Source organism: Schistocerca nitens, chromosome 2 (assembly GCF_023898315.1).
Source record: "Schistocerca nitens isolate TAMUIC-IGC-003100 chromosome 2, iqSchNite1.1, whole genome shotgun sequence".
NCBI lineage: Eukaryota > Metazoa > Arthropoda > Insecta > Orthoptera > Acrididae > Schistocerca > Schistocerca nitens.
Genome location: NC_064615.1, coordinates 902,423,797 through 902,450,034, shown reverse-complemented (window position 1 = coordinate 902,450,034; position 26,238 = coordinate 902,423,797). Strand labels below are relative to the sequence as shown.

The following is a 26,238-nucleotide window of genomic DNA, read 5'->3' as shown; positions in this document are numbered from 1 at the left end:
CTCACTCACTTCCAGTTGCTCCGTGTCTTTATTCCTCTCTCACTGGCACTATCTCCTTTATCTCTTTTCCTAGCACTGTTCTGACTGTCAACTATGTTCCACTGTGACTATGTCCCTCTCTCCCCTCACACTTCATTGTCTGCTTCGTTCTTTCTGTACCACAGCCACTGTCTACTATCTTCCAGTATTTACTACTTTTCCCTCTCTTTCCCACTGGCACTGTCACCTCCTCTCTCAACATAAAATTGTGCGAATGTGTCGGCATGCCAAAGTTTTTGGAATCTTTTTAAAGGTGCTGAGGAAGGGAGAACGAGGCAGCTAGTTCCCCACTTCTTAGTTACAGTCTTTTAAATGGGAGCATATTCGCCCTTTTTTGTACTCCAATAGGAGCATTTTTTCGCTGGCTTCCTTCTTTTACCTGCTACAGCAGTGTATGTCATTCGTACGAAATAACTTGGTGTGTCAATAGAATTTTGAAAGTTTCATTATGTGAACCTAAAATAACGGAAAACTAATTTAACACCCCAGGCCAGATATTACGTGCACAAAAATTTATGCATGTGTTTCGGTGCACCAACATGCAGTTCCCCAAACCATTCTGATGATAACGGAGGCACTTTACAGCAGGCCCGCTGGGGTGGCCGAGCGGTTCTAGGCGCTACAGTCTGGAACCGCGCGACCGCTACGGTCTCAGGTTCGAATCCTGCCTCGGGCATGATTGTGTGTGATGTCCTTAGGTTAGTTAGGTTTAAGTAGTCCTAAGTTTTAGGGGACTGATGACCACAGCAGTTAAGTCCCATAGTGCACAGAGTCATTTGAACCACTTTACAGCATATTTCTCCGTACTAAGTCACTTTATAAACCACGTTTTCGCCACTCACCGGACATTAACGTGCGCATTTTACCTATACAAGTAGGATAACTTTGAACTTCTGTCTCTCGGAAACGGATGAAGATATCACGAAGACTTTCAAGGCTTTTCGAGATCATGATCTTAGGAATACATCGTAAAAGTTTCAGCAATTTGCTGTGCATAGCCGGTTTGGAATCCGCGTCTCGGTTTTGGTGTCCAGAAACGATGTTTTTGGGATGTTTCTTGATAACTAGTACAGATTTTTGGTAACAGGAAGACAGGACTCTTAGCTAAATGCCTAGAGAATATACTATTAAAATTTGAGCGATTGGGTGCTATTACTGAATTACATATTCCCTCCTGACGTCGAAAAAAATGGTGAATAACGCTTTTATCGAGTTTTCTCAGGAACAGCCCATAAACAAATGGTGCCTCGGCAAGCCCCTAAAGGTGCACCGTAGACCACATCTAATGAAAAAGAACCAACCGATTTGCTCTATTTGCCTAAGCTGGAGGATGTGTGTAATAGTGGAACTTTATCCCTGTACTATAGGATAGTTATAGTAAGACGAACCTTCTGGTGGGTGTGCAAATGGTCCCTAGCCCAAAGATTATCCAAAACCTCTGACCCTACCATTCTATCACCAACAGAACCCGAGGTATGATCTCCGCAAAAATCTTGTTTTTATGCGCGGCATTTTGGGACATTTCGGTAGCGCAAACTGCCGCTTGCGTACCTACACCTTAACAGCTGAAAGCTACATCTTCGGTACCATGAAACCAGTCTGCTCTACTGCAATGTCTTAGCGTGACATATTTTGAAAGATGGTGGCACGGACGAAAACCAGAAAAACATGTACAGTAAACATGGGCTCTAAAGTGGATACCGTAAAAGCTACGAGCACTTGTTTATATTCGCTACTGTGAAACATCCCTTCTACTGAAGAAGTGCTCATAGCTCTTAACATATGCATTTTAGAGCCCATTTACTAAACTTTTCTGCTTCTTATGATCGTTCCTGTCGTGTCTCTGAATAATGACCATTCCTCCTGGGACACCCTGTATAGGAGAAATGAATGGAGGGAGAGGGAGACTTTATTTTATTTCTTTATAGAGGTTCAAAAGAGTCAGTGAGAGCCACTGTTGCTTTGGACGGTATTTAAAACCTCGGTTCCCAAAGAAAACATTTTACAGACAGAAGTGGCACTGCTTTTTATGTCTTTTGAAGCAGTTCTAGAAAGGCCGCCCATGGATGTTAAGTTATCAGGCACTGACACGTCTGCTAACGGTGAACTTAACCTGATACGTCTGTCCCTGTGCGCGGTGGCGTTCAGATTCCTACACTTCAAAAACTCTTTCGATTTGAACTTCTGTTCCTCAAAACTGAAGGGAAATTCCATGAGACGGACTAAGTAGGATGAGCAGACCGGAGCAATGGCATGACGTATTAAACTAAACAAACAGTCGTAATGCAAAAGCTGTGAACAAAAGTAACTTTCTCGTCATGTGTCACTGCCAAGTGCGAATTTGACCGTACATAGAAAGAACTGCTACAGTTATAGTTCAGAAAGCAACTGAAAGAAATATGCAATGAGACGAATAGAAATGATACTTTTATTCAAAGACAATAATTACACTGAAGCCACCGCGATTCATGATGCCCTCCTAGATAATACACACGGTGGGACATGGTTTTCTATACCTTCGTCAATAACTAACTTACGACAAATATACACTCCTGGAAATTGAAATAAGAACACCGTGAATTCATTGTCCCAGGAAGGGGAAACTTTATTGACACATTCCTGGGGTCAGATACATCACATGATCACACTGACAGAACCACAGGCACATAGACACAGGCAACAGAGCATGCACAATGTCGGCACTAGTACAGTGTATATCCACCTTTCGCAGCAATGCAGGCTGCTATTCTCCCATGGAGACGATCGTAGAGATGCTGGATGTAGTCCTGTGGAACGGCTTGCCATGCCATTTCCACCTGGCGCCTCAGTTGGACCAGCGTTCGTGCTGGACGTGCAGACCGCGTGAGACGACGCTTCATCCAGTCCCAAACATGCTCAATGGGGGACAGATCCGGAGATCTTGCTGGCCAGGGTAGTTGACTTACACCTTCTAGAGCACGTTGGGTGGCACGGGATACATGCGGACGTGCATTGTCCTGTTGGAACAGCAAGTTCCCTTGCCGGTCTAGGAATGGTAGAACGATGGGTTCGATGACGGTTTGGATGTACCGTGCACTATTCAGTGTCCCCTCGACGATCACCAGTGGTGTACGGCCAGTGTAGGAGATCGCTCCCCACACCATGATGCCGGGTGTTGGCCCTGTGTGCCTTGGTCGTATGCAGTCCTGATTGTGGCGCTCACATGCACGGCGCCAAACACGCATACGACCATCATTGGCACCAAGGCAGAAGCGACTCTCATCGCTGAAGACGACACGTCTCCATTCGTCCCTCCATTCACGCCTGTCGCGACACCACTGAAGGCGGGCTGCACGATGTTGGGGCGTGAGCGGAAGACGGCCTAACGGTGTGCGGGACCGTAGCCCAGCTTCATGGAGACGGTTGCGAATGGTCCTCGCCGATACCCCAGGAGCAACAGTGTCCCTAATTTGCTGGGAAGTGGCGGTGCGGTCCCCTACGGCACTGCGTAGGATCCTACGGTCTTGGCGTGCATCCGTGCGTCGCTGCGGTCCGGTCCCAGGTCGACGGGCACGTGCACCTTCCGCCGACCACTGGCGACAACATCGATGTACTGTGGAGACCTCACGCCCCACGTGTTGAGCAATTCGGCGGTACGTCCACCCGGCCTCCCGCATGCCCACTATACGCCCTCGCTCGAAGTCCGTCAACTGCACATACGGTTCACGTCCACGCTGTCGCGGCATGCTACCAGTGTTAAAGACTGCGATGGAGCTCCGTATGCCACGGCAAACTGGCTGACACTGACGGCGGCGGTGCACAAATGCTGCGCAGCTAGCGCCATTCGACGGCCAACACCGCGGTTCCTGGTGTGTCCGCTGTGCCGTGCGTGTGATCATTGCTTGTACAGCCCTCTCGCAGTGTCCGGAGCAAGTATGGTGGGTCTGACACACCGGTGTCAACGTGTTCTTTTTTCCATTTCCAGGAGTGTATATCGGTTCTGCCTGCCTTTTAAACAACTGATGACAGGATCGGCCCAGTCAGAATTAACGCAAACGAATGTAGAGTGTTTTTTCTGTTAGTATTTCAAAGCATTTACTTCAAAGCAATAATAATCAGGATACTCATAAAGAGTTTGAAATTATTTCTAATTTAAAAACACAAGATACAGACAACAGTTGTTAAATGAACGAAGTGATTTCCGTGGCAAAGATTTTTTCCAAGTATTTTCTGCTTTGTTATGGTGTCTTTTCTCCTTGTTTTGTGGTTTTATTTGCTGAGATTCCTTTTTCTGTCGGCTCGCAGTTGTCTAACAGTATGATGATGTAACGGGTGTTTTATTCTGGCTATTGCCTTGCGACTGCCAACACTATTGTGCTACTCGCGTATGGCTTGTGCAGGCGGACATCATCTATCCTGATAGTTGTGCACATCCAGCATACTTGCGCTAGTAATTTTTCACGAGTTTTCACTTTTAGAAGGTTTACTCTCACAGTGTGTTTTATATTGCGAATATTTTTAATCTTAAATTGTGATTTAAGTATGACGAAATTCATGCTATAAATTTACTTTACATCTATGGTCACAGATTTTTGTGTCGTCAGACTACCGGTTTCGGTCTATAATGACCATCTTCAGATCTGTTTTACAAAAACATGTTTTTAACAGTAGTGCTGCTGACAAGATGACTCTTGTGCATACCATTATTTATATATGTTTGACGATGCTGGCGCTTATTTTGTGTTTAGCTTTTGACGATGCTTCTATGGCTCCAGTATATTAGGACATGTTTTTACAAAACTGAGTTGTGCATGGCTCGTGTTCCCGCCATTATGTATTTTACACCCTGTTTTTAACGTACTTCTCACTACGTTAATTTAAATTACTACTGTCACTGAGTTGCTGCTTTGCCTGACCGTGACTTGCGCTAGCAGCGCATATTGATATTTCCCCTCTCGTAGTATCTTTGCTGGACTGCTATTACTTCCCAGTCCTTGCCTGTCGTATGTCAGTTCGGCGCAAGAGTTCGGGTTGGTGTAAAGTTACTAAATTACAATAAATTACAATTAGAAGGCGAAACTGACCTCAACCTATTTGGCCCTTTCCACAATGCTATTACCTGTTCTACCCAGCGGGCTCAGCGGGCGTATCACTGGTAGCAGAGCGTGGTTACGCTCGTGCTTACCAACCCTTAGTTGCGGTCAGTTTGACTCTTGTTTCTATTGTGCCGGTGGCATTGTATTGTTTGACTTGTATTGTTTCAGGTGTTGAGATAATGGCAGTCAGACAGCGTCCGGGGATCGGTCTGCTGAGAAGAGACCATCTCATTTACGAGTTGGGAGTAAGGCGTCAACCGACGGAGGGCAGTGTTCCAGAATTGGTAGCCTGTTTGCGCGCGGCCGTGCTGCAGCCGGTTGACGTCACCTCAGCAGCGATCGGAGAGACAGGAGCGGCAATTCAGTTTCCTTTAAGGCTATTGGAGGCCTTGAGGACACTACTTGTCTTCTACAGGGAACCCGACCTGGTGACAGTCAGCTGGATTGGGTGAGGGCACTGATAATCCGTTAAGTTCAGACATTACCATCTGGCCTTGAGGTTCTGGTGGCTCTTTGGTTGTCAGCTTCGAATAGTCCCTTCAACCTTGGTCATCTTGTGAGGCTTAGCTCGGTGCCTACTACTGTGCAGGGATGTCGGGTTGCCTGGGGCATGTTTCCTCTGCATTGTTGAAGTCCGAGCGGGTATCTCGCTATTTTCGTTGCTAGCTTAGCAACGGCCGTGAATTGGTCGTCTTGCCGGATTTACGTCGTTCTCTCCCGAGGCAGGGATGTCGGGTAGCCAGTGGGCGTGTTTCCTCTGCAGGGCTGGGGCCCGACCGAGTGTTTTGCTTGCGGCCTTTCTCGGCCACTGTCTTGTGCCTTTTTAGAAGCTGCTCGTTAGTTTATTTCGGCACATCACCCCCGTACGTTTGTTTGAGGGGTGGAGGTTGAGCCGTGGATGGCTCGTGTTCCCTCCATTTACCCCCTGTTTTTAACGGGCTTCCACCTCACTACGTTAATTTAAATTACTACTGTCTCTGAGTTGTTGCTTTGCCTCACCGTGAGCGGCGTTAGCAGCGCGTATCGATACATCCCCTCTCGTAGTATCTTTGCTTTACTGCTCTTACTTACCGGCACTAGTGCAGTCGGGTCGCAGCAGCAGTGAAGTCTGCGTCGACATGACTCGCCCGACCATTGCCGCTACGCATCACTTGAGCCGGGCCACGGTCTTGGTGGATGGTCGGACGGTCGGACGGTCGGTCGTCCTACGGAACGACGCGTTTTGGCTCGCCGATCGTTCATGAGTCGGCTGTGTGAACGACGCGTTTTGGCTCGCCGAGTAGGCTCTGTCTGTGTGTGTGTGTGTGTGTGTGTGTGTGTGTGTGTGTGTGTGTGTGTGTGCGCGCGCGCGCGCGCGCGCGCGCGCTTGCTTACTGTTGGGTATCGTTCAGGTCAATGTGCAAGTGTTTGTCATGTGTGTGTAGTTGGTGTTATTTCCTGGCGACTATTTTAGATGTTGTCGGCATTCGGGGGACTCGGTCAGTTGCTGCGGACCAGCGGAATTTCCTGCCTTGTGGCCGGTAGTGTTCTGGTTACCTGCCCTGGCCACTAACGTAATTTCAGGCAGCGTCCTTTTCTCACCTGTTGTCGCTGTCCAACATGGTGCGTATTTTTGACAGCTAATACATACTCCATTGTGGATTATCACGTTGGTAACCTTTTCTGTTTGAGTTCTCATGTACTGATTGATGTGAAGCAAGTTGTTGTTCCGATCGATTGATGGGAAGGAAGTTGTTGTTACGATCGGTCCGTGGCTGTCCCCTGGTTGGGTTCCCACGGATCAGGTATAGTTGGGCTCACCACCTGTCCCGCCTAAGTGAATGAGGGCAGACCGAACTCCCTGGAGGCTTCTGAGTGCCGTTGTCTTATTGACTTTCCCACCGATGTTTAATTATATGTTTTCAGCTACTTAAAATTTAAGGCTTATGGTTATTTTTTTCTTAAAAATTTTGCAGAATGAATTGTGGGCTTTTAGTCTTGTAACCTTGTGCTTAAAATTATCTTTTAAGCTTAAACATTGCGGCCTTATGCCTTTAAAAGATTATGGTAATATATTTTAAAATTTTGGAACTTAATTGTGGCCTTCAGCCATTTGTATTGCACCTTGCATATGTTTGCTGTTTTTTTAATTATTTTATTGCTATCTTAATTGGATTTTTATCTTGTTGATTTGTTAAGATTTCTTGTTGAAGGCCCTCAGCCGTGAAAGAGTTGCATTCAATAAAGATCCGGCAATGTGCCGCTTTGGTTGTAAAGGTTATTAAATTACAATAAATGACAATTAGAAGGAGAAACTGACCTCAACCTTTGGCCCTTTCCACAATCCTATTACCTGTTCTGCCCAGCGGGTTTAGCGGGCGTTTCAATAGCAGATCTGAAGATGGTCATTATAGACCGAAACCAGTAGTCTGGTGACAAAAATATATGTCCACAGACATGACGTAAAGGAAATTTATTCTATTTTTGGGTCACTAATCAATTCGCAACCATGTTGCAGCTTTTGAAACTTCATGCTGTTTCGTAGTTAAGCGCAGCGTTCAGTTCCAACAATCACAGCACGGATGCGTAGACATCGTGACCGATCTCCCGGCCCGATCGATCGGAGGATTACTGTGTGACGCATACAAATACGTACAGATGTAAAGAGAAGTTAGTTCATTTTGTAATTTATTCTCCTAGTGTTTTACTACCCACTTGTTTCTTTCTTTTTAAACTGACCCTGTAGTAAGTCAAAACTGCTAATGGTACCATTTACAGTTTGCGTAAACCAAGTTGACAGTCGCTACCATTGGCTACCGATCCGAGGGTCAACTTTGTTTGCGCGAGTAATATGTGACCCGAGGCTGAAATATAAAACCAAAAAAATTACAAGAGTGCCACAGTGCTTACCTACGACAGTGTTCCTAGTGGAAATAACTTGGAACCCGTCGTTTGATAAGCAATTATGTAAATACATATTTCAGCATTGTCTTCCACAGTTTGACTGCGGATTATTTCGCGACGGAACCTACGTATGTCCACAGCAGCAAATCATCCGAGCCTAGACTTGGATATGAATAACCGCATCGTCTTCTTCCGGTACTCTGGATGTGTTTGTGGAGCAGAGAGAGAGACATCCTCGTGCGCGAGTCAAGTGCTCCCTGATGAATGGCGCGCTTCACTGCACGAGATGATGGAGCACGAAACACGAGAACTCAACCAAAACAGTGTCCAACCCGCGTCCTCTATTTCGAGCTTCACTTAAGCGTGCTATGTTAATCCAACGAGCAGGAATGTAGGCGAACATGCACCCGACTGAGTGCGTTTTCAGTCTTCCTGGCTGGGACCCGGACACGGTGCTCTTTCCTTCTCCCCGAGTTTGCGTCACGCTAGCCTGTCGCAGTATACGTCTTTGGGGAAGGCTACTTGTACACACCTGGATGTTGCGCCGCATCGTGCACCATAATGAAAGCACACACCAAACAATTTACTTATTAGAAGCTTACGTGTTGTTTCTATCATGTTCATGAAATGGTCTGGGAACAGTCTTGGTGCACTTGTTAACAACGTTACATTATACGGGGCGTGGCTATAAAATAACGGGACTATTGCTGTAAAATATTTTATTTAAAAAACACACATATATATAGTTATTGTCACCCTCAATATACTCCTCTTTTCTATCCCTACAACGCGAATTTTCCATTTATGGAAAGAGTGCTGGTAGTCTTCCTCTGTGAGCTCCTTGACGCGTGCCGCTTTTTCTTTCACTGCTTCAGCGGACTGGAGTCTTGTTACTTTTAATGCAGATTTGACCTTGGGAAATAGACAAAAGTCATATGGTGCTAGGTCAGGCGTATAAGTTGGGCGGTCTAACAACGGGAAGCTGTACTTCGCTTCAAACCTCTTAGCAGACAACGTGATATGAGCCGGAGCGTCGTTTTGATGCAGAACCCGTGACTTGTTCTTCCACAGTTCGGGTCGTTTTTTTCTTATTTTCCCACGGAGTAGCGAAATAACCTCAAGGTAGTAACTTTGATTAATAGTTTGATCTTCAGGAACTCAGTGAAGACACACAATTCCCTGAATATCGAAAAAAAGACAACCATCATCGCTTAGAATCTTCATTTGCTCATTCGAGCTTTATTCGCTATCGGTGAAGTTGCGTTTTTCCAGTGTGTGGATTGACGCTAAGTTTCTGAATCATAAGCGAAACCCCAAGATTCGTCACACGTCAACGTTTTTTTCCAAAAAATTAGGATCATCATCTACGGTATTTAAAGTATCAGTACAAACATATTCTCGAGCTGCTTTCTGTTCGATCGTAAGAATTTTCGGCACCAGTTTCGTACAGTTTTCTCATGTTAAACTGGCTATGAAAATTTGCCTCACGCATTATTTGTCAATTCGTAGAGTTTCAGTAATCGATCGAATACTCAATAGTCATATCGAATCAGATTACCAATTTTTTCGATATTTTCTTCCGTTTTCTGATGTTGCAAGACGTCCCGCGAGCGAGTTATCTTCAAACTCTTCAAATGGTTCAAATGGTTCCAAGCACTATGGGACTTAACATCTGAGGTCATCAGTCCCCTGGACTTAGAGCTACTTAAACCTAACTAAACTAAGGACATCACATGATTTATATATATATTCTTCGCTGTGGGTACCACGATCATAAATGTGTTAAATGAATGCGGCATTTTTTCACTTAGAGTGTTACTTAAAATTTTCCTTCCTTTCGCGCTTAGTTCTAAATTTTTAAGCCATTATCCACTCTTTAGCTTTTAATGTAATGCTTTTTACTACACCTGAACACTGAATAATGGTTTTAAAAAGCCGAAACAAGGTGTGAAAAGAAGAAAATGTTTAAATAAGTAATAAAGTTCAGTAGGGGAGATTCGAAAATTTAGAACATTTCACGACAAAAATGTATCATGTAGAAACACGAAGAGGAGTAGAAGCTAATCTTCCTTCAGTATTTTCTAAGCGAAATAGTCCTCGCGGATGTGGAACGTCAAAAAATTTTAAACAATTTCATTTAAAACATTATTATAAATACGTTACATATATGTAAATGCATAAAACACTAAGTTGCATCTGATAATTTTTAGACTGTTGTAAGCCGTGCATCATCAGAGAGCTGTTTAAGACACTTGCTTACACTGATCACATTACTGCACTGACGGAATGCATGTGGCAGAGTTTACGTAACAGTCACGTTATTTGATATTATTAAAAGTATACACATCAATTAGGTGTGCTAAGACCTTTGGCAAAGGAGTTGCAGTTGGCAGTCAACATATCGTTTAGGCTCCTTTACAGCTGACCTCTATTAGCAGATAAACTTTTTGAAGTTGCTGGCAAGTAATTGAAAATGTGTATTCCTGAGTAATGGACACCTTTATTGATCAAAGCACGTGGCTTTAAATTTTTTGTGGAAGTTATTTTATTACGAGTATTGATCCCACAAACTAAACTGAACAGATCGAAAATCCGATTATTATTTATGGCAAATACAACTAAGAACTAAATATTACTTTGGTGCACAAGTTCGTAACGTTTTCCCACAAGTTTAATAAACAGAACAGATACAAATAACAGAGACTTTAGTCATCAATGATATATTCTCCTTTACTATTTCCAGCAGTCTGCCGAGGCTGGGGTAACTTATCAATTTCGCGACTGTGAAAACTATGTGGTTTCGAGGCGAAGAACTCGTCGAGCCATGTTCGCAGCGGATTTTCACCCGGAAAGGGAGTTCCTCGAAGGTTGTTTGATAGAGAGCGGAAAAATTGAAAATCTGTGGGCGCAAGATCAGGTGAGTAAGGTGGGTGCAGAATGACCCACGTATAGTGTTTTTTAACAGTCTAGCAGAACGATGGCAGGCGTCATCGTGGAGTAGCATCACTTCACGCAGTCTTCCTGGTCGTTGTTCTTGGACTGCGCCTGCAAGACGTCAGTTGTTGACATTAAATGTCAGCAGTGACGGTTACACCTCGAGGAAGCAATTCGTAGTATACCACACCGTCGCTGTTCCATAACATTATCTTTTGTGGATGCTCAAAGGTCTTCGTACGGGCTGTTGCTGCTTTGTTTGGGTTCAACCTCTTATTTTTTCCTTATTTTAGTATAAAGACACCTTTCTCGTCACCAGTCCGATACAGGACAGAAACAGTCGGTGTTGTTCACTAGCCAATTGATTAACAGCAAGCAGTGATGCACATGTGGCTCAAAATGGTTCAAATGGCTCTGAGCACTATGGGACTTAATATCTGAGGTCATCAGTCCCCTAGACTTAGAGCTACTTAAACCTAACCTACCTAAGGACAACACACACATCCATGTGCGAGGCAGGATTCGAACGTGCGACCATAGCAGCAGCGCGGTTACGGACTGAAGCGCCTAGAACCGCTCGTACACAGAGGCCGGCTGCACATGTGGCCACTCGCTGATTTTTGTAATTTGGCTTAGAGCATGCGATTCCCATACATCCGATTTTTGAACCTTCCCCATTGCATAAAAATGTCGCACGATGGTAAATGATCACAGTTCATCGCATCTGTCAGTTCTCGCGTACACTGGCGTGGATCATTGTGGGTTAATGCGTTTAAACGATCTGCATCAAACACCAAACATCTTCCTGAACTTGGAGAGTCACTAATGTCAAAGCGATCCTCCATAAAACGAGAAAGCCATTTGCTTACCGTGCTCTGTGCAGTGGCATTATCCCCACACATGGCGCAAATATACACTCCTGGAAATTGAAATAAGAACACCGTGAATTCATTGTCCCAGGAAGGGGAAACTTTATTGACACAATCCTTGGGTCAGATACATCACATGATCACACTGACAGAACCACAGGCACATAGACACAGGCAACAGAGCATGCACAATGTCGGCACTAGTACAGTGTATATCCACCTTTCGCAGCAATGCAGGCTGCTATTCTCCCATGGAGACGATCGTAGAGATGCTGGATGTAGTCCTGTGGAACGGCTTGCCATGCCATTTCCACCTGGCGCCTCAGTTGGACCAGCGTTCGTGCTGGACGTGCAGACCGCGTGAGACGACGCTTCATCCAGTCCCAAACATGCTCAATGGGGGACAGATCCGGAGATCTTGCTGGCCAGGGTAGTTGACTTACACCTTCTAGAGCACGTTGGGTGGCACGGGATACATGCGGACGTGCATTGTCAAGTTCCCTTGCCGGTCTATGAATGGTAGAACGATGGGTTCGATGACGGTTTGGATGTACCGTGCACTATTCAGTGTCCCCTCGACGATCACCAGTGGTGTACGGCCAGTGTAGGAGATCGCTCCCCACACCATGATGCCGGGTGTTGGCCCTGTGTGCCTCGGTCGTATGCAGTCCTGATTGTGGCGCTCACATGCACGGCGCCAAACACGCATACGACCATCATTGGCACCAAGGCAGAAGCGACTCTCATCGCTGAAGACGACACGTCTCCATTCGTCCCTCCATTCACGCCTGTCGCGACACCACTGGAGGCGGGCTGCACGATGTTGGGGCGTGAGCGGAAGACGGCCTAACGGTGTGCGGGACCGTAGCCCAGCTTCATGGAGACGGTTGCGAATGGTCCTCGCCGATACCCCAGGAGCAACAGTGTCCCTAATTTGCTGGGAAGTGGCGGTGCGGTCCCCTACGGCACTGCGTAGGATCCTACGGTCTTGGCGTGCATCCGTGCGTCGCTGCGGTCTGGTCCCAGGTCGACGGGCACGTGCACCTTCCGCCGACCACTGGCGACAACATCGATGTACTGTGGAAACCTCACGCCCCACGTGTTGAGCAATTCGGCGGTACGTCCACCCGGCCTCCCGCATGCCCACTATACGCCCTCGCTCAAAGTCCGTCAACTGCAGATACGGTTCACGTCCACGCTGTCGCGGCATGCTACCAGTGTTAAAGACTGCGATGGAGCTCCGTATGCCACGGCAAACTGGCTGACACTGACGGCGGCGGTGCACAAATGCTGCGCAGCTAGCGCCATTCGACGGCCAACACCGCGGTTCCTGGTGTGTCCGCTGTGCCGTGCGTGTGATCATTGCTTGTACAGCCCTCTCGCAGTGTCCGGAGCAAGTATGGTGGGTCTGACACACCGGTGTCAATGTGTTCTTTTTTCCATTTGCAGGAGTGTATCTGGCTGCCTCGGCCTCTGTCACCCCTCTCCTGAATTCTGACAGAAGAATGTGTCTGAAATGTTCCCATTTCATCACCTGCCACTCCAATTTCTAGTGTTCACAGCTCCACTCACCATCGCCAAATGACAGGATGTAAATCCAAACAGCAACAGTTCACAACAAATAAAAAATGACAATCGATAAATAAACCAGTAGCAACCGGAATACTACACAAAATCGCTTCGAACTTGTGCACCACCTTAGTATATCGAGTGTCAGCAGTTCCTATCTCCAGTTCCCTGAACGGGTCTCTAAAGGAAGGTCTTGAGATCATGTCACAAATCATTCGCATTACCCGCCTTTGGAATGGAAATTTTAGCCAAAGCTAACCCATTCTGACGTTCTGCAATGAAAGAATGTAAAGTACGCTAGATTTTCTTATTTTTATATCACCTGTGTCTGACACCATTTGCATTGCAAACCAAGACTAGTTAGTTTGCCTGGTCCAGCAGTTATGCGGTATTCTCTTCGCAGTTGAATTTACTATCACGTTTTAATCTCAAGAATTTAATGCAGTCAAGTTCTCTCTGCTTGTATTATTTTAGAAAAATACTGCGGTAAACTTCTAACATGTTCTGAATTTAATGGAGTGTGTCCTTCGAAGTTTAGTGACACAGATTTGGCTGGGAACCATCAAGAACATTGCTACCCTCTAGGAGGACATACAGGCACACTGTGAGAAACAATGAAATAGATTCTGCCAAGAGTATTAAATAGAATACCGTATCAGCATTATTTTATACATTAATGTAAATAATTTCGTAATGAAAATAATTTCTTAATAATATTTCAGTAAATGGAATTAAACGAATCAACATGGACACTTCGAGCACTCCACTCAGATTACAGGTGCGAGTGCTGCCTATATGAGCCGCTGCAGACTTACTTTGAGGATGTCTGACTGGCTACTGAGGTCGATGGGAATCTTCATCGGCTCCTGGAATGCGCAGCAGCCGCTGGCAGGCGCCATCTTTCCTATAATTAATGGTGGTCAGTCTTAACAACACATTCACGGTGTGGAGCGGTTCTGCCAATATCTGTCCCCTTCAGTTTCTCAGGCGGCCGAGAAATTTGCTCCTATAAAACGATATATTCCACTATTCACCGTTTACAAGAAGTCACGTGATCATCGGTATGTGTTAAGTAAGATTCACTTAAGTAACGGCTTTCTGCTGCTGAAGTTCCAAATAAGATTAAATATCTTTAACTGCTACACTTCGCCATTGGAACTATATCAGCTTCGATGACAAACTACCTAACATATACTGTATACATATCAAATCGCTGCACATGAAATTATGTAGCGAAACTTGACAAAATCTTAACCCTGGGACGCCTAAGGGGGGGGGGGGGGTGTTCGTTGAACCCACAATTTTTTAATTTTTTTATTTCCCCTCCTTTTGCCCAAGTAACTTTCATACTACATATTCCCTTTGAGCTATTGTTTGTTGTCTATTTCCTGCTTTGAAAGAAAAAATAAACACATTATGGGTCCAACAACCCCCCCTTCCGTGTTATAGAAAATTTCCCTTAGTAGGATTTCGTATTTCTCATCTCTACAACAATGCAAGTTAGTTTATTGTTGGATGGTATTCTTGATATTCACAACAATCGGTTTACTTTCAGAGGAAGTGATTGTTGATGTCAGTCAGCTGTTATTTATCTTGTAAACTTGCAGTGAGTTAGTGCAGTTCCCAACACGTAGGTCTCCAGTAACTTTGATGTCCTACACAGCAAAAACGAAACCAAGTAAAAACTTACTGATGTTTGGCAACAGTGCACCAAGATAAACGCACTGTTGGAGGACAGAAGAATAAAAGCGAGATAAATGCATATTATAATTCCATTGATCAAATGGCGCGTATGTACACCTGCAAGAGGGGAACAAAGAGATGGCCTCTATCTGTATTTTACTCTCTCATCGACATTTGTGCTATCAATGCAACCACCATATACACCCAGCAACATCCAAGATGGAATGAAAAGAAACACAACAAATGGAAACTTTATCTTCTGCAAGCTGGGATGGAACTAGTGAAATTGCAGGTAGAAGAAAGAAGTGCCAATGCAAGAGGGTTCTCTAACCGAACTGTTCAATCAATGGAGACTATTCTACAAAAGAAAACCAAAGAAGTGACAACAGAAGCACGTCAGCCTGCTGCAGGGAAAGGTCGATGCCATATTTGTGTAAGAAAAGCTAAAACAAAGACGCAGAAGTACAACAATCTAAGTAAACCAAAACAGTATTGTGGACAGTGTCATAAACATGTAACACACATTCAGAAAAAATTGTGAAGTGTGTTTCTTGCCTTGAAGTTGAGGACTCAGAGTAGTCTATTGTATATGAACACATCTGTATTTTGTATTGCAATATGTCAATTTTTTATTCACTCAATCCAATATTTATAACAATTAACAACATTTATAAACCGATGCCTTAGTTAAAATACATAAACCATTTTGAAAGTTGTAATTTTTCGTCAGTAAACTTATTTAATACCTGTGGGCTCGCCGAATCTCCCCCCCCCCCCCCTTAGGCATCCAAGTTAGAAAAAAGGCTAGGGCGTCCTAGGGTTAAGTCAGTTTAAATGAATCTTTCTTAACAATGAAAATTGTCACCGATGGAAGTGTAGTGATATGGAAAATGAAGCAGCATTCGGGAGTCACGTTTCTTTCTCTTTCCGCAGTGACTCAACCATTCTATCATTCAGTTGCACCAATACCAGTTACAGATAATTCAGTTCAAACTTTCGATTGTCAAGCAGTGTGTGCCCGTACTGTCTCTAATGATTATTATTTTCGTTTATGATGCGTAAGATTACATTTGATCCACGTACATATCTGAATGAAACTAACAGATCTTCAATAAAGATTTTTCATAAGTTTGTGTTACGTCAGTTCTTAAATAATTTTACTCTTTTTGCTACATTGAAGATCATTATTAGAAACAATAAAAGCTTTCAGCTACCTTTCATTTTCTAGTAGTCTATGTTAACATCAAAGAAGATTACAAAATTACACGGCAGTGTAGGAACGTCGTATTCGCCGTCGAGCATTGTCAGCCGTTTTTCATCCTTTATTTTTTAATATTTTTGTACACTTCAGTTGTCATGAAACCGGAGCAAGAGTTCCGTATTACGTAAACGTGGAGTGAACAGTAAGAATCACTTTATATCGCGATTCCTGAGACTAACAACAGGTAATAAAAAAAAGCATTGAAGCATGTAGAAAAAAGATGTGGGATATGTAATGTTAATTACTGCTGTAATTATTGATTAATAACTTCGACATTAAGTATGTTTGTACATTGCATTTTACGCATTCTGCAAGTTCATAATTTAACATCGAAGTTTAGGGGCAGATTATTATCGATCATTGACGTTTAGACGTCGAAAATGAGATGAAATTATCGTTGCCAACGTCTACCATCCCTAATTGACAAATGTTGAACGTGTGCAGGCTCTTTTGGTCCACTTTGACCTCATAATCTTTATTTATTAATACTGGCTGAGGTAATTAGTTTAGCAGGTACGTGAGGGAGTTCTTCCGGTGATGTAACATAGCGAAGTGCTTTAAGTTAGCCAGTCTGAAAACCGGCCAATGGTTACGAAACAAAAAAACTTATGGAATCGAAGACGCTCAACTGTGGAACGTTGTTCGGAATGGCCGTCACAGCTCGAAACAATAAACACTCGCCTCGAGAGTGCGCCATTCTACAGTAGCACACCTCAGCACCCCTGAAACACCGACCAAGCTCACTGGCACGATCCCATTTGGAACGGTGCTCGTGCCACTCAAGCGCCAAGGTGGAGAAGCTTCTTAGTGTGTGGCGATGGCGGGGGGGCGGGGGGAGGGGGAGGGGGGCCGGGGGGGGGGGAAGGAGGCAGGTGTGCGGGGTCTGTGTCACACTTGCGCCAGTGCCAAGCTGCGGACCAAGGTTAACAATGGGGGCTCTGCAAATACCAGACAGCCGCCGATGACCACCACGCGGTGTCGGACGCACTTGCCAGTTCATGAAGAAGACAGAAGGGGTGATAGTTGGGCGGGGGTGGTGGGGTGGGGTGGGGTGGGGAGGGGGGGGAGGGGAGGGAGTCGGCCATGGTGTGTCTGACTAGGGGAGGTGACGACGTTCGGATCACGGATTTAGTTCAAACTTCATGCACTTTCAGCAGCCAATTAGGAAAACATAATGTGCAAGTAGTAAGGCGTACCACTTAGACGATTACGAGAATGGCAAAAAAAAGTTGTACGCGTCGGTGATATACTGGTGCGTTGCGACCATGAGCACGCGATAGCGGCGGTCATGTGGTTAGCCTTCAAGCTGGACCGAGTCCTGCTCATCTTTTTTTTCTTTAAATTTGTATTTTTTTCAACACTAGTCATTATTTCATACATGTCACACTTGAAAGGTAATATGATGAAGACACGTGCATTTCCATGATCTTTTCTTGAATTTCCAAAGTTATTAGATTGTTTGCTAATATTTATTATCACAACAAATACTGAATTTACAATTAGCGACTAGTAAACGATCAAATGGATAAAGTTTTCCTGAAAATTTCTGAAATCCCTTATGCCTGCAGTTGGGTTAGGTACCGAGAACCGTTTCCCACTTAGACACTTCGATCTGCAGGCACATTTTTCAAGGACGAGGGGCAGGCCAGGAAAGCCGATGTTGAACGTCAATAAATAAAGGTGTAAATAACTTTATTCAAAAATAAAATGAGTTACAACATGCCAGAATGTGATGGTCATTTACGATTAATCGTCGGATATGCTTTCGATGTGAGTAGTTGCAGGATGGAATCTTTCATGCAGACATGGGAAACAAAGTAAAATGGAATCAACTAAATCGAATGAAAGCGATTTTCCCCCCACGCACAAGGAATCTTCACAGCTAAGGAAAACCCAAGCTCGCTGACATTTAGAAATATTTCTCTTTCTTCCGATAATATGGATACAAACCATGCGTAACGCAACCTTTTCGTAAATATTGGTGACAAAAACTGGCGATGTAGGATTAAATTTATTTTAATAGAATCTTCACGAGGAGTAATTTCTCGTTCGTCGTCAAACAAATATGAACCTTTCTGAAGGCGTTGATTAAAGTTTTTAACTTGCCTGTAGAAATAGAAGTTGCATAATATTTATCGTAATAATAAAAATTAGTAAACAGTGAAATAACATGGGAAATTCAATAAATGTTCACGCAATTACATATGTCTTTTCATCATATTACGTTTCGGATCCGATATACATGAAATAATGACTAGTGTTGACGAAATATAAATAAAAAAAGCCAACATGAGCATGGCTTGGTCCAGCGATCCACTGAATACGGAGCTAGAACGCTAACCACCTCTTTCACCACGTCGTGCTCAGAATCATACGCACCGGTATACATCATTGACATGTAAAACTTGTCTTGCGATTTTCTCGAGATCGCGTAAAATCCGTGATCCGAACTTCGGAGCCTCTTTTTGTGAGGACATTCTTGGGACATACCACAGATACTTAGCCCTCTCTTACTACCTAAAAAGTATGACCTGGCAAGAGGTGAAAGAATAACATTAGAACAGCAGACAATATGCAGCTGAAGCGCTGAGGAATGTGCACTCCGCAAAGAACCCTGAATACGCTTGGTAAAGAGTAGTTAACCGTGTCAAGCATTTCCACACATCAGGGACTCTTGCCTCTCGCAGTCGGGGCATTTTTCAGTTTCTGACTGGGCGCAGCACCTGACCACAACGTACATATGGAATCCAGCGAAGAGAGAGAGGAAAATGCAACTCTGAAACGGTATGTCCTACGATTCCAAAAGCAACAATGTCGAAGATACGAGACTTGCCTTTCAAGGTTTTAAGAACTACTGAGTGTGGCATTGCTATCGATTTAAGGCTTTTTATTTTTTATTGTTAAAACAACGGTAGCTCAGAAATTGGCCGAGTAATTTATGTAAAGCAAAGCTTAGAGCAGCGGTTTTATGAAAAAGTTTGAATTTGGCATAAAGTGTTTCGCTGGCTTGTTTCTTACGATTCTCGTCAAAGCCTAACTCAGCAATGGCACGAATCGCTTCGTTCAACTTTTGGTGATCACCTTCAGAAAAGACTACAATCGTGATAAAATTCTCTGGACCTTCCATCCGTGTCAAGTGGTTAAATATCCAGGAGATTTCGGCAGTATGCTCCTTGGACGTTGCCAAGTGTTGACTATCGTGGATTTTCTTGTATTATTATTAAAAAATTCATTTCATTCTCCACTCCTAGGAGTAGAGCGGGCTGTTCGAGATCCGGATCGCGCAACTTGTCGATTTGTTTTCCTTGGATACTTCTCGTAAGTGGCTCTGTTCCTTCGGTTGGTTTTCAGAGCTTGGAACTGTTTCAGCTCGATGCACCAAGGTACTCATAACAGATCGTGTTTGGGATGGGTGCTGGTAGCGGGTGGGTTTCCGGTAAACACTGTGGCTGTGACACTCCTTTACTTTTCGGCAGACAAGGATGTCAAGGATCAGCAAGGCACTATCCATCCCTACATCTATCGCGAACTTTATGTCGTAGATGCTGTTGATGCGGTCCAAGAACTTTCTTAGGTTTCTATGCCCATGAGACGAGGCAACGAATGTGTTACAATTGGTTTGCAGGATTTCGTCGTGGACACCTTTCCGTCAGAGGTGAATTGCGTGAAGGTCAACCAAAAGCGGTTTGCCGTCTAAAAATACTTCAAAGCTGTGCACATTATAATTGAATATCGGCATGTAGTTTACCGTGAGGCGGAGGTTTTCCTTAGGCATATCGAAGACTGCAGTACTTTTTTTTTGTACGAACATTTAACTGAGAATAAAAAAGTCTGATACCTTCGGATTCTGCACAACTTGACTGAAGCCGAAAAAAACAGGCTCGTGTCAAACGTTGTAAGGAAACGCTCAAATAATTCGACGGAGAAAATGCAAATTCCATCTACGACACTATAAAGGAGATGAACCTTAAATGTACAAGCCAGAGTCTAAGAAACAACAGACGCCGTGTATTTCAAGACGAACAAAAACCGACAGAAGCAACTCGTTCGCGAAACATTTCCAAGAAAACGCTCGCTTCTTTCTGGGTGTAAAATGAAAATCTCGCTACGATTGCTTTAGCCGGCTCGCGATTGGATTTACTCCTGCCCGAGGATGAAATTTGTGGGAGAAAAACCGAGATGCTCTGGTTGTCCTCCGCCTGGAATGCATTTTCGGGCATTTCTGCCGACGCTCGTCTCGCCCCGGGTTTGCATCTCATGACGCAGACCAGAGGAACGTCGCGTTTTTTTCCAGTTTGACTTGTGTATAATGCAGGCAATGTACGCTAAGTTCAATTTTTTAAAATGAACAAAGAAATGATGGCCTAATTTAGTGTTACAGAAATGCCTACGTGATCAGTTAACGAAAGCGTTTTTGGTCAAATACTTAAAAAATTCTTGCTACTAGTGTTTGTGAATATTAACACACTGAATTTCAAACACACGAATGACCTGATTGTGGTTAAAAATCGCCAAATTACTCTTAATTGCTTGTCAGCTAGAGCTGCCTATCTCAGTGCCGTATTTTGTTTTTCTGTTCTTTTTTGTATTAACATCAGTAAATATTTCTTATGCGTTGTGAACGTAATACACTCCTGGAAATTGAAATAAGAACACCGTGAATTCATTGTCCCAGGAAGGGGTAACTTTATTGACACATTCCTGGGGTCAGATACATCACATGATCACACTGACAGAACCACAGGCACATAGACACAGGCAACAGAGCATGCACAATGTCGGCACTAGTACAGTGTATATCCACCTTTCGCAGCAATGCAGGCTGCTATTCTCCCATGGAGACGATCGTAGAGATGCTGGATGTAGTCCTGTGGAACGGCTTGCCATGCCATTTCCACCTGGCGCCTCAGTTGGACCAGCGTTCGTGCTGGACGTGCAGACCGCGTGAGACGACGCTTCATCCAGTCCCAAACATGCTCAATGGGGGACAGATCCGGAGATCTTGCTGGCCAGGGTAGTTGACTTACACCTTCTAGAGCACGTTGGGTGGCACGGGATACATGCGGACGTGCATTGTCCTGTTGGAACAGCAAGTTCCCTTGCCGGTCTAGGAATGGTAGAACGATGGGTTCGATGACGGTTTGGATGTACCGTGCACTATTCAGTGTCCCCTCGACGATCATCAGTGGTGTACGGCCAGTGTAGGAGATCGGTCCCCACACCATGATGCCGGGTGTTGGCCCTGTGTGCCTCGGTCGTATGCAGTCCTGATTGTGGCGCTCACCTGCACGGCGCCAAACACGCATACGACCATCATTGGCACCAAGGCAGAAGCGACTCTCATCGCTGAAGATGACACGTCTCCATTCGTCCCTCCATTCACGCCTGTCGCGACACCACTGGAGGCGGGCTGCACGATGTTGGGGCGTGAGCGGAAGACGGCCTAACGGTGTGCGAGACCGTAGCCCAGCTTCATGGAGACGGTTGCGAATGGTCCTCGCCGATACCCCAGGAGCAACAGTGTCCCTAATTTGCTGGGAAGTGGCGGTGCGGTCCCCTACGACACTGCGTAGGATCCTACGGTCTTGGCGTGCATCCGTGCGTCGCTGCGGTCCGGTCCCGGGTCGACGGGCACGTGCACCTTCCGCCGACCACTGGCGACAACATCGATGTACTGTGGAGACCTCACGCCCCACGTGTTGAGCAATTCGGCGGTACGTCCACCCGGCCTCCCGCATGCCCACTATACGCCCTCGCTCAAAGTCCGTCAACTGCACATACGGTTCACGTCCACGCTGTCGCGGCATGCTACCAGTGTTAAAGACTGCGATGGAGCTCCGTATGCCACGGAAAACTGGCTGACACTGACGGCGGCGGTGCACAAATGCTGCGCAGCTAGCGCCATTCGACGGCCAACACCGCGGTTCCTGGTGTGTCCGCTGTGCCGTGCGTGTGATCATTGCTTGTACAGCCCTCTCGCAGTGTCCGGAGCAAGTATGGTGGGTCTGACACACCGGTGTCAATGTGTTCTTTTTTCCATTTCCAGGAGTGTATAATGCTGCAACTGTTGAAACTGAAGCATCTTTAAATGAATTAGCTGCAACCAGTTGCTTTTATAGAAGTTTACTTTTCCATGGTGACTTTGAAGATCACATCTTCAGATGTTTGCATTTATTTACGCGTCGTGAACGTTGTTTCTTTCCTAACGGCTTTGCAGAATTTTGCGAAGGAAATTTTTAAAACGGCTGCTGTGGAATGTCGTAAGTAAAGAAACAATGTTCATAACGGGGAAATAAGTGTAAATATCTGAAGATGAGGTGGTAAATGTGATTTGAGCATAATTTGCTAGCGTGGCGTTTCGGGAAAAGGTTGCCGGTCGTATAGGTGCCTTACCCTACAAACATAAACGTCACGGGCGCTATAGTTTTACGTTTATCCGCTACAAGCGCTGCTATCGCGTCATGTGACGAGGCGTCCCGCGAGCTTTAGGTGCGCAGATCACGTAATATTGCCCATGTCTGCTTTGGAGAATTAACAACAATTAATACTGAATGCTTGCCACAAGCAATAGAGAAACACAGGAAACAACTGAAAACTTTATTCTTCATCACTTTGCCAACTGTCACACACTAGGGCAAAGAGTTGATTATTTGAAGAAGTAAACAGCGTATCATTGTTTCATTGCCCGTGATCTCTCATGTTCTCTCTGCGTGATTGATTGACGGTGTGCTTCCTGGTACTCTGTCGATTTCCATTTTATGCACAGGTGGGTCGGTCACTCCTAAAAGTCGTCAGGTGCATTTTCTCTGGTGGTTCGACAGATATTTGCAATTTCGTTTTTTGCAATGTGTCAGCTCAAACAAAACTGCTCACCATATCTTTCAAGTGACGCTCAGTGTCGACGGAAAGCGTCGGTTTGTTTCCTGTTACAAACGAAATGATTTTTAAGCGTAATTTTACTTGCCCTCCGATAGCGTGGTCCCAAACAGTCCAGGTGCGACATTCGATTTATCGGTATGTACTAACATGGACTTGCAAAAGCGAAGAATAATTAGTAGCGCAGCAACGACTGAACAGTATTGCTGTTTGGCGGTAGTAATCAACACGGGCAGGCAGTGCTGTCGTTGCTGGGGTACTGATTATTCTTCATATTTTACTGTCCCTATTAGATGAATACCGCACTATAGTAATCTGCACCGTTTTATCGAATGGTCACGTAAAACAATGGTTTTAAAACAATTTTGTTTTAACGGGAAACAATCCAACCCTTTCCGTCGACACTGGGCGTTGCATGAAAAGACGTGACGAGCAGTACCTGGCTGGGCTAACTCTAACTACACATTGCAAAGCAGAACTGGATATATCTGCCGAAACACGAGAGAGAACTATTGCTAGAGCGTCATATGTGCATAAAATGGAAGCAACTCGGCGAACACACTGTGGTACACCGTTAATTCTCGTTGACGTATTCACCTGCCTCGTTGACTAGTGCCTTCTGCTTGTTCCTGTAAACCACACAAAAAATGCTTGGACAGAGATTTCCACCGGTTCAAGGAGCTGCTGATTTGTTCCAAAACCATATTTTTGAGATGCAGAGATCAGAGTGGTAAGGAATGAATCAGGAATTGGTTCGAAGGCATACATATATTTTACAGGAGAATTTTTTAAGACACAATAAAAGAAGTTGCTTCAAACATGTTGCTCTTTCATTGTTTATATACCTAGGGGATGTTTGTCGTGTACCTAGCCACATGTTATTACCTGAAGAAGGTGATCTCGAAAGACGTAAAATAATAAGTGGAATTTGAGAAAAATTGAGTAGAAGTGCCAAGTAGCGGATGCTTAGAAAACGGACCGGGTTATGGAACTCTTTCAGACTTCACGTAGTTTCAATTCTCGACTTGAAACCAGTTGTTTAGAAATAAAAATATTAATTGTAACAGGTTTTGGTAGGTCCACCATGCTTTTCAAATAGTGACTCAAAAAGCTTCTGGTCCTAATTTGTTTCTCTTGTGTGATATGGACTGCTGTGTTAGATGGGTAGATCTAGCAAGTAATGAAGATGTACCCTACTGAATCGAATTGCGAAGAAAAAAGAGGTTCATGGTATAAATTGACTATATCAAGGGATAGATTGATAAGGAAGGGTTTGGGGATAAAAACAGTAGAGGGAGAGTACAGGATGAAAACAATGAGCAAGTTCAATTGGATATATTTTGCAGAAGCTTTTCGGAGACGAACAGACTTGCACAGAACAGCGAGGAGAGTTGCATCAAACTAGACCTGGGATTGAAGACCAAAATAACACCACCACCAATCTTTTTCTTAATGTATGCAACTTCTTGCACCCTTACATTTTCCATGACTGGAATGTACTGCTACGGGAATACGTGCAAACGCTGGATATCAACCGGGAGAGAAGTGTCGTATTAGATTTTTTTTCATATTCCACCACAAGCAGCTGTTAAATAATATTTTATACCACTGCGACTTTGTCGACATAGGGTCGTCATTGGGCCGACTTTATACCTCATAGTGGTGAAATCATGAGCCAATGATTAGACATGCAGAGGTTGGACAAAAATATGAAAATACAAAAAACAATATACGCTACTGGCCATTAAAATTGCTACAATAAGAAGAAATGCAGACGATAAACGGGTATTCATTGGACAAATATATTATACTAGAACTGACATGTGATTACATTTTCACGCAATTTGGGTGAATAGATCCTGAGAAATCAGTACCCAGAACAACCACCTCTGGCCGTAATAACGGCCTTGATACGCCTGCGCATTGAGTCAAACAGAGCTTGGATTGCGTGTACAGGTACAGCTGCCATGCAGCTTCAACACGATACCACAGTTCATCAAGAGTAGTGACTGGCGTATTGTGACGAGCCAGTTGCTCGGCCACCATTGACCAGAAGTTTTCAATTGGTGACAGATCTGGAGGATATGCTGGCCAGAGCAGCAGTCGAACATTTTCTGTATCCAGAAACGCCCGTAGAGGACCTGCAACATGCGCTCGTGCATTATCCTGCTGAAATGTAGGGTTTCGCAGGGATCGAGTGAAGAGTAGAGCCACGGGTCGTAACACATCTGAAATGTAACGTCCACTGTTCAAAGTGCCGTCAATGCGAACAAGAGGTGACCGAGACGTGTAACCAATGGCACCCTATACCATCACGCCGGGTGATACGCCAGTATGGCGATGACGAACACACGCTTCCAATGTGCGTTCACCGCGATGTCGCCAAACACGGATGCGACCATCATGATACTGTAAACAGAACCTGGATTCATCCGAAAAAATGACGTTTTGTCATTCGTGCAACCAGGTTCGTCGTTGAGTACACCATCGCATGCGCTCCTGTCTGTGATGCAGCGTCAAGGGTAACCGCAGCCATGGTCTTCGAGCTGATACTCCATGCTGCTGCAAACGTCGTCGAACTGTTCGTGCAGATGGTTGTCTTGCAAACATCCCCATCTGTTGACTCAGGGATCGAGACGTGGCTGCACGATCCGTTACAGCCATGCGGATAAGATGCTTGTCATCTCGACTGCTAGTGATACGAGGCCGTTGGGATCCAGCACGGCGTTCCGTATTAGCCTCCTGAACCCACCGACTCCATATTCTGCTAACAGTCATTGGATCTCGACCAACGCGAGCAGAAATGTCGCGATACTATAGACCGCAATCGTGATAGGCTATAATCCGACCGTTATCAAAGTCTGAAACGTGATGGTACGCATTTCTCCTCCTTACACGAGGCATCACAACAACGTGTCACCAGGCAACGACGGTCAACTACTGTTTGTGTATGAGAAATGGGTTGGAAACTTTCCTCACGTCAGCATGTAGTAGGTGTCGCCAGCGGTGCCAACCTTGTGTGAATGCTCTGAAAAGCTAATCATTTGCA

At 44.8% G+C, this 26,238-nt stretch overlaps 1 protein-coding gene across 2 annotated transcripts in view; it reads right to left on the bottom strand.

Moving 5' to 3' along the window:
• LOC126237212 (long-chain-fatty-acid--CoA ligase 1) overlaps positions 1-26,238 on the bottom strand; it is a 694,263-nt gene that overhangs the window by 112,233 nt on the left and 555,792 nt on the right. The window contains exon 2 of one of the 2 annotated variants that reach the window (XM_049947097.1): positions 14,185-14,273. The exons of the other annotated variant lie outside the window; for it this stretch is intronic. Coding sequence (XP_049803054.1) covers positions 14,185-14,268 — 84 coding nt within the window. The 5' untranslated portion in view covers positions 14,269-14,273. The remainder of the gene's footprint in view (positions 1-14,184; positions 14,274-26,238) is intronic. 2 annotated transcript variants of the gene reach the window in all.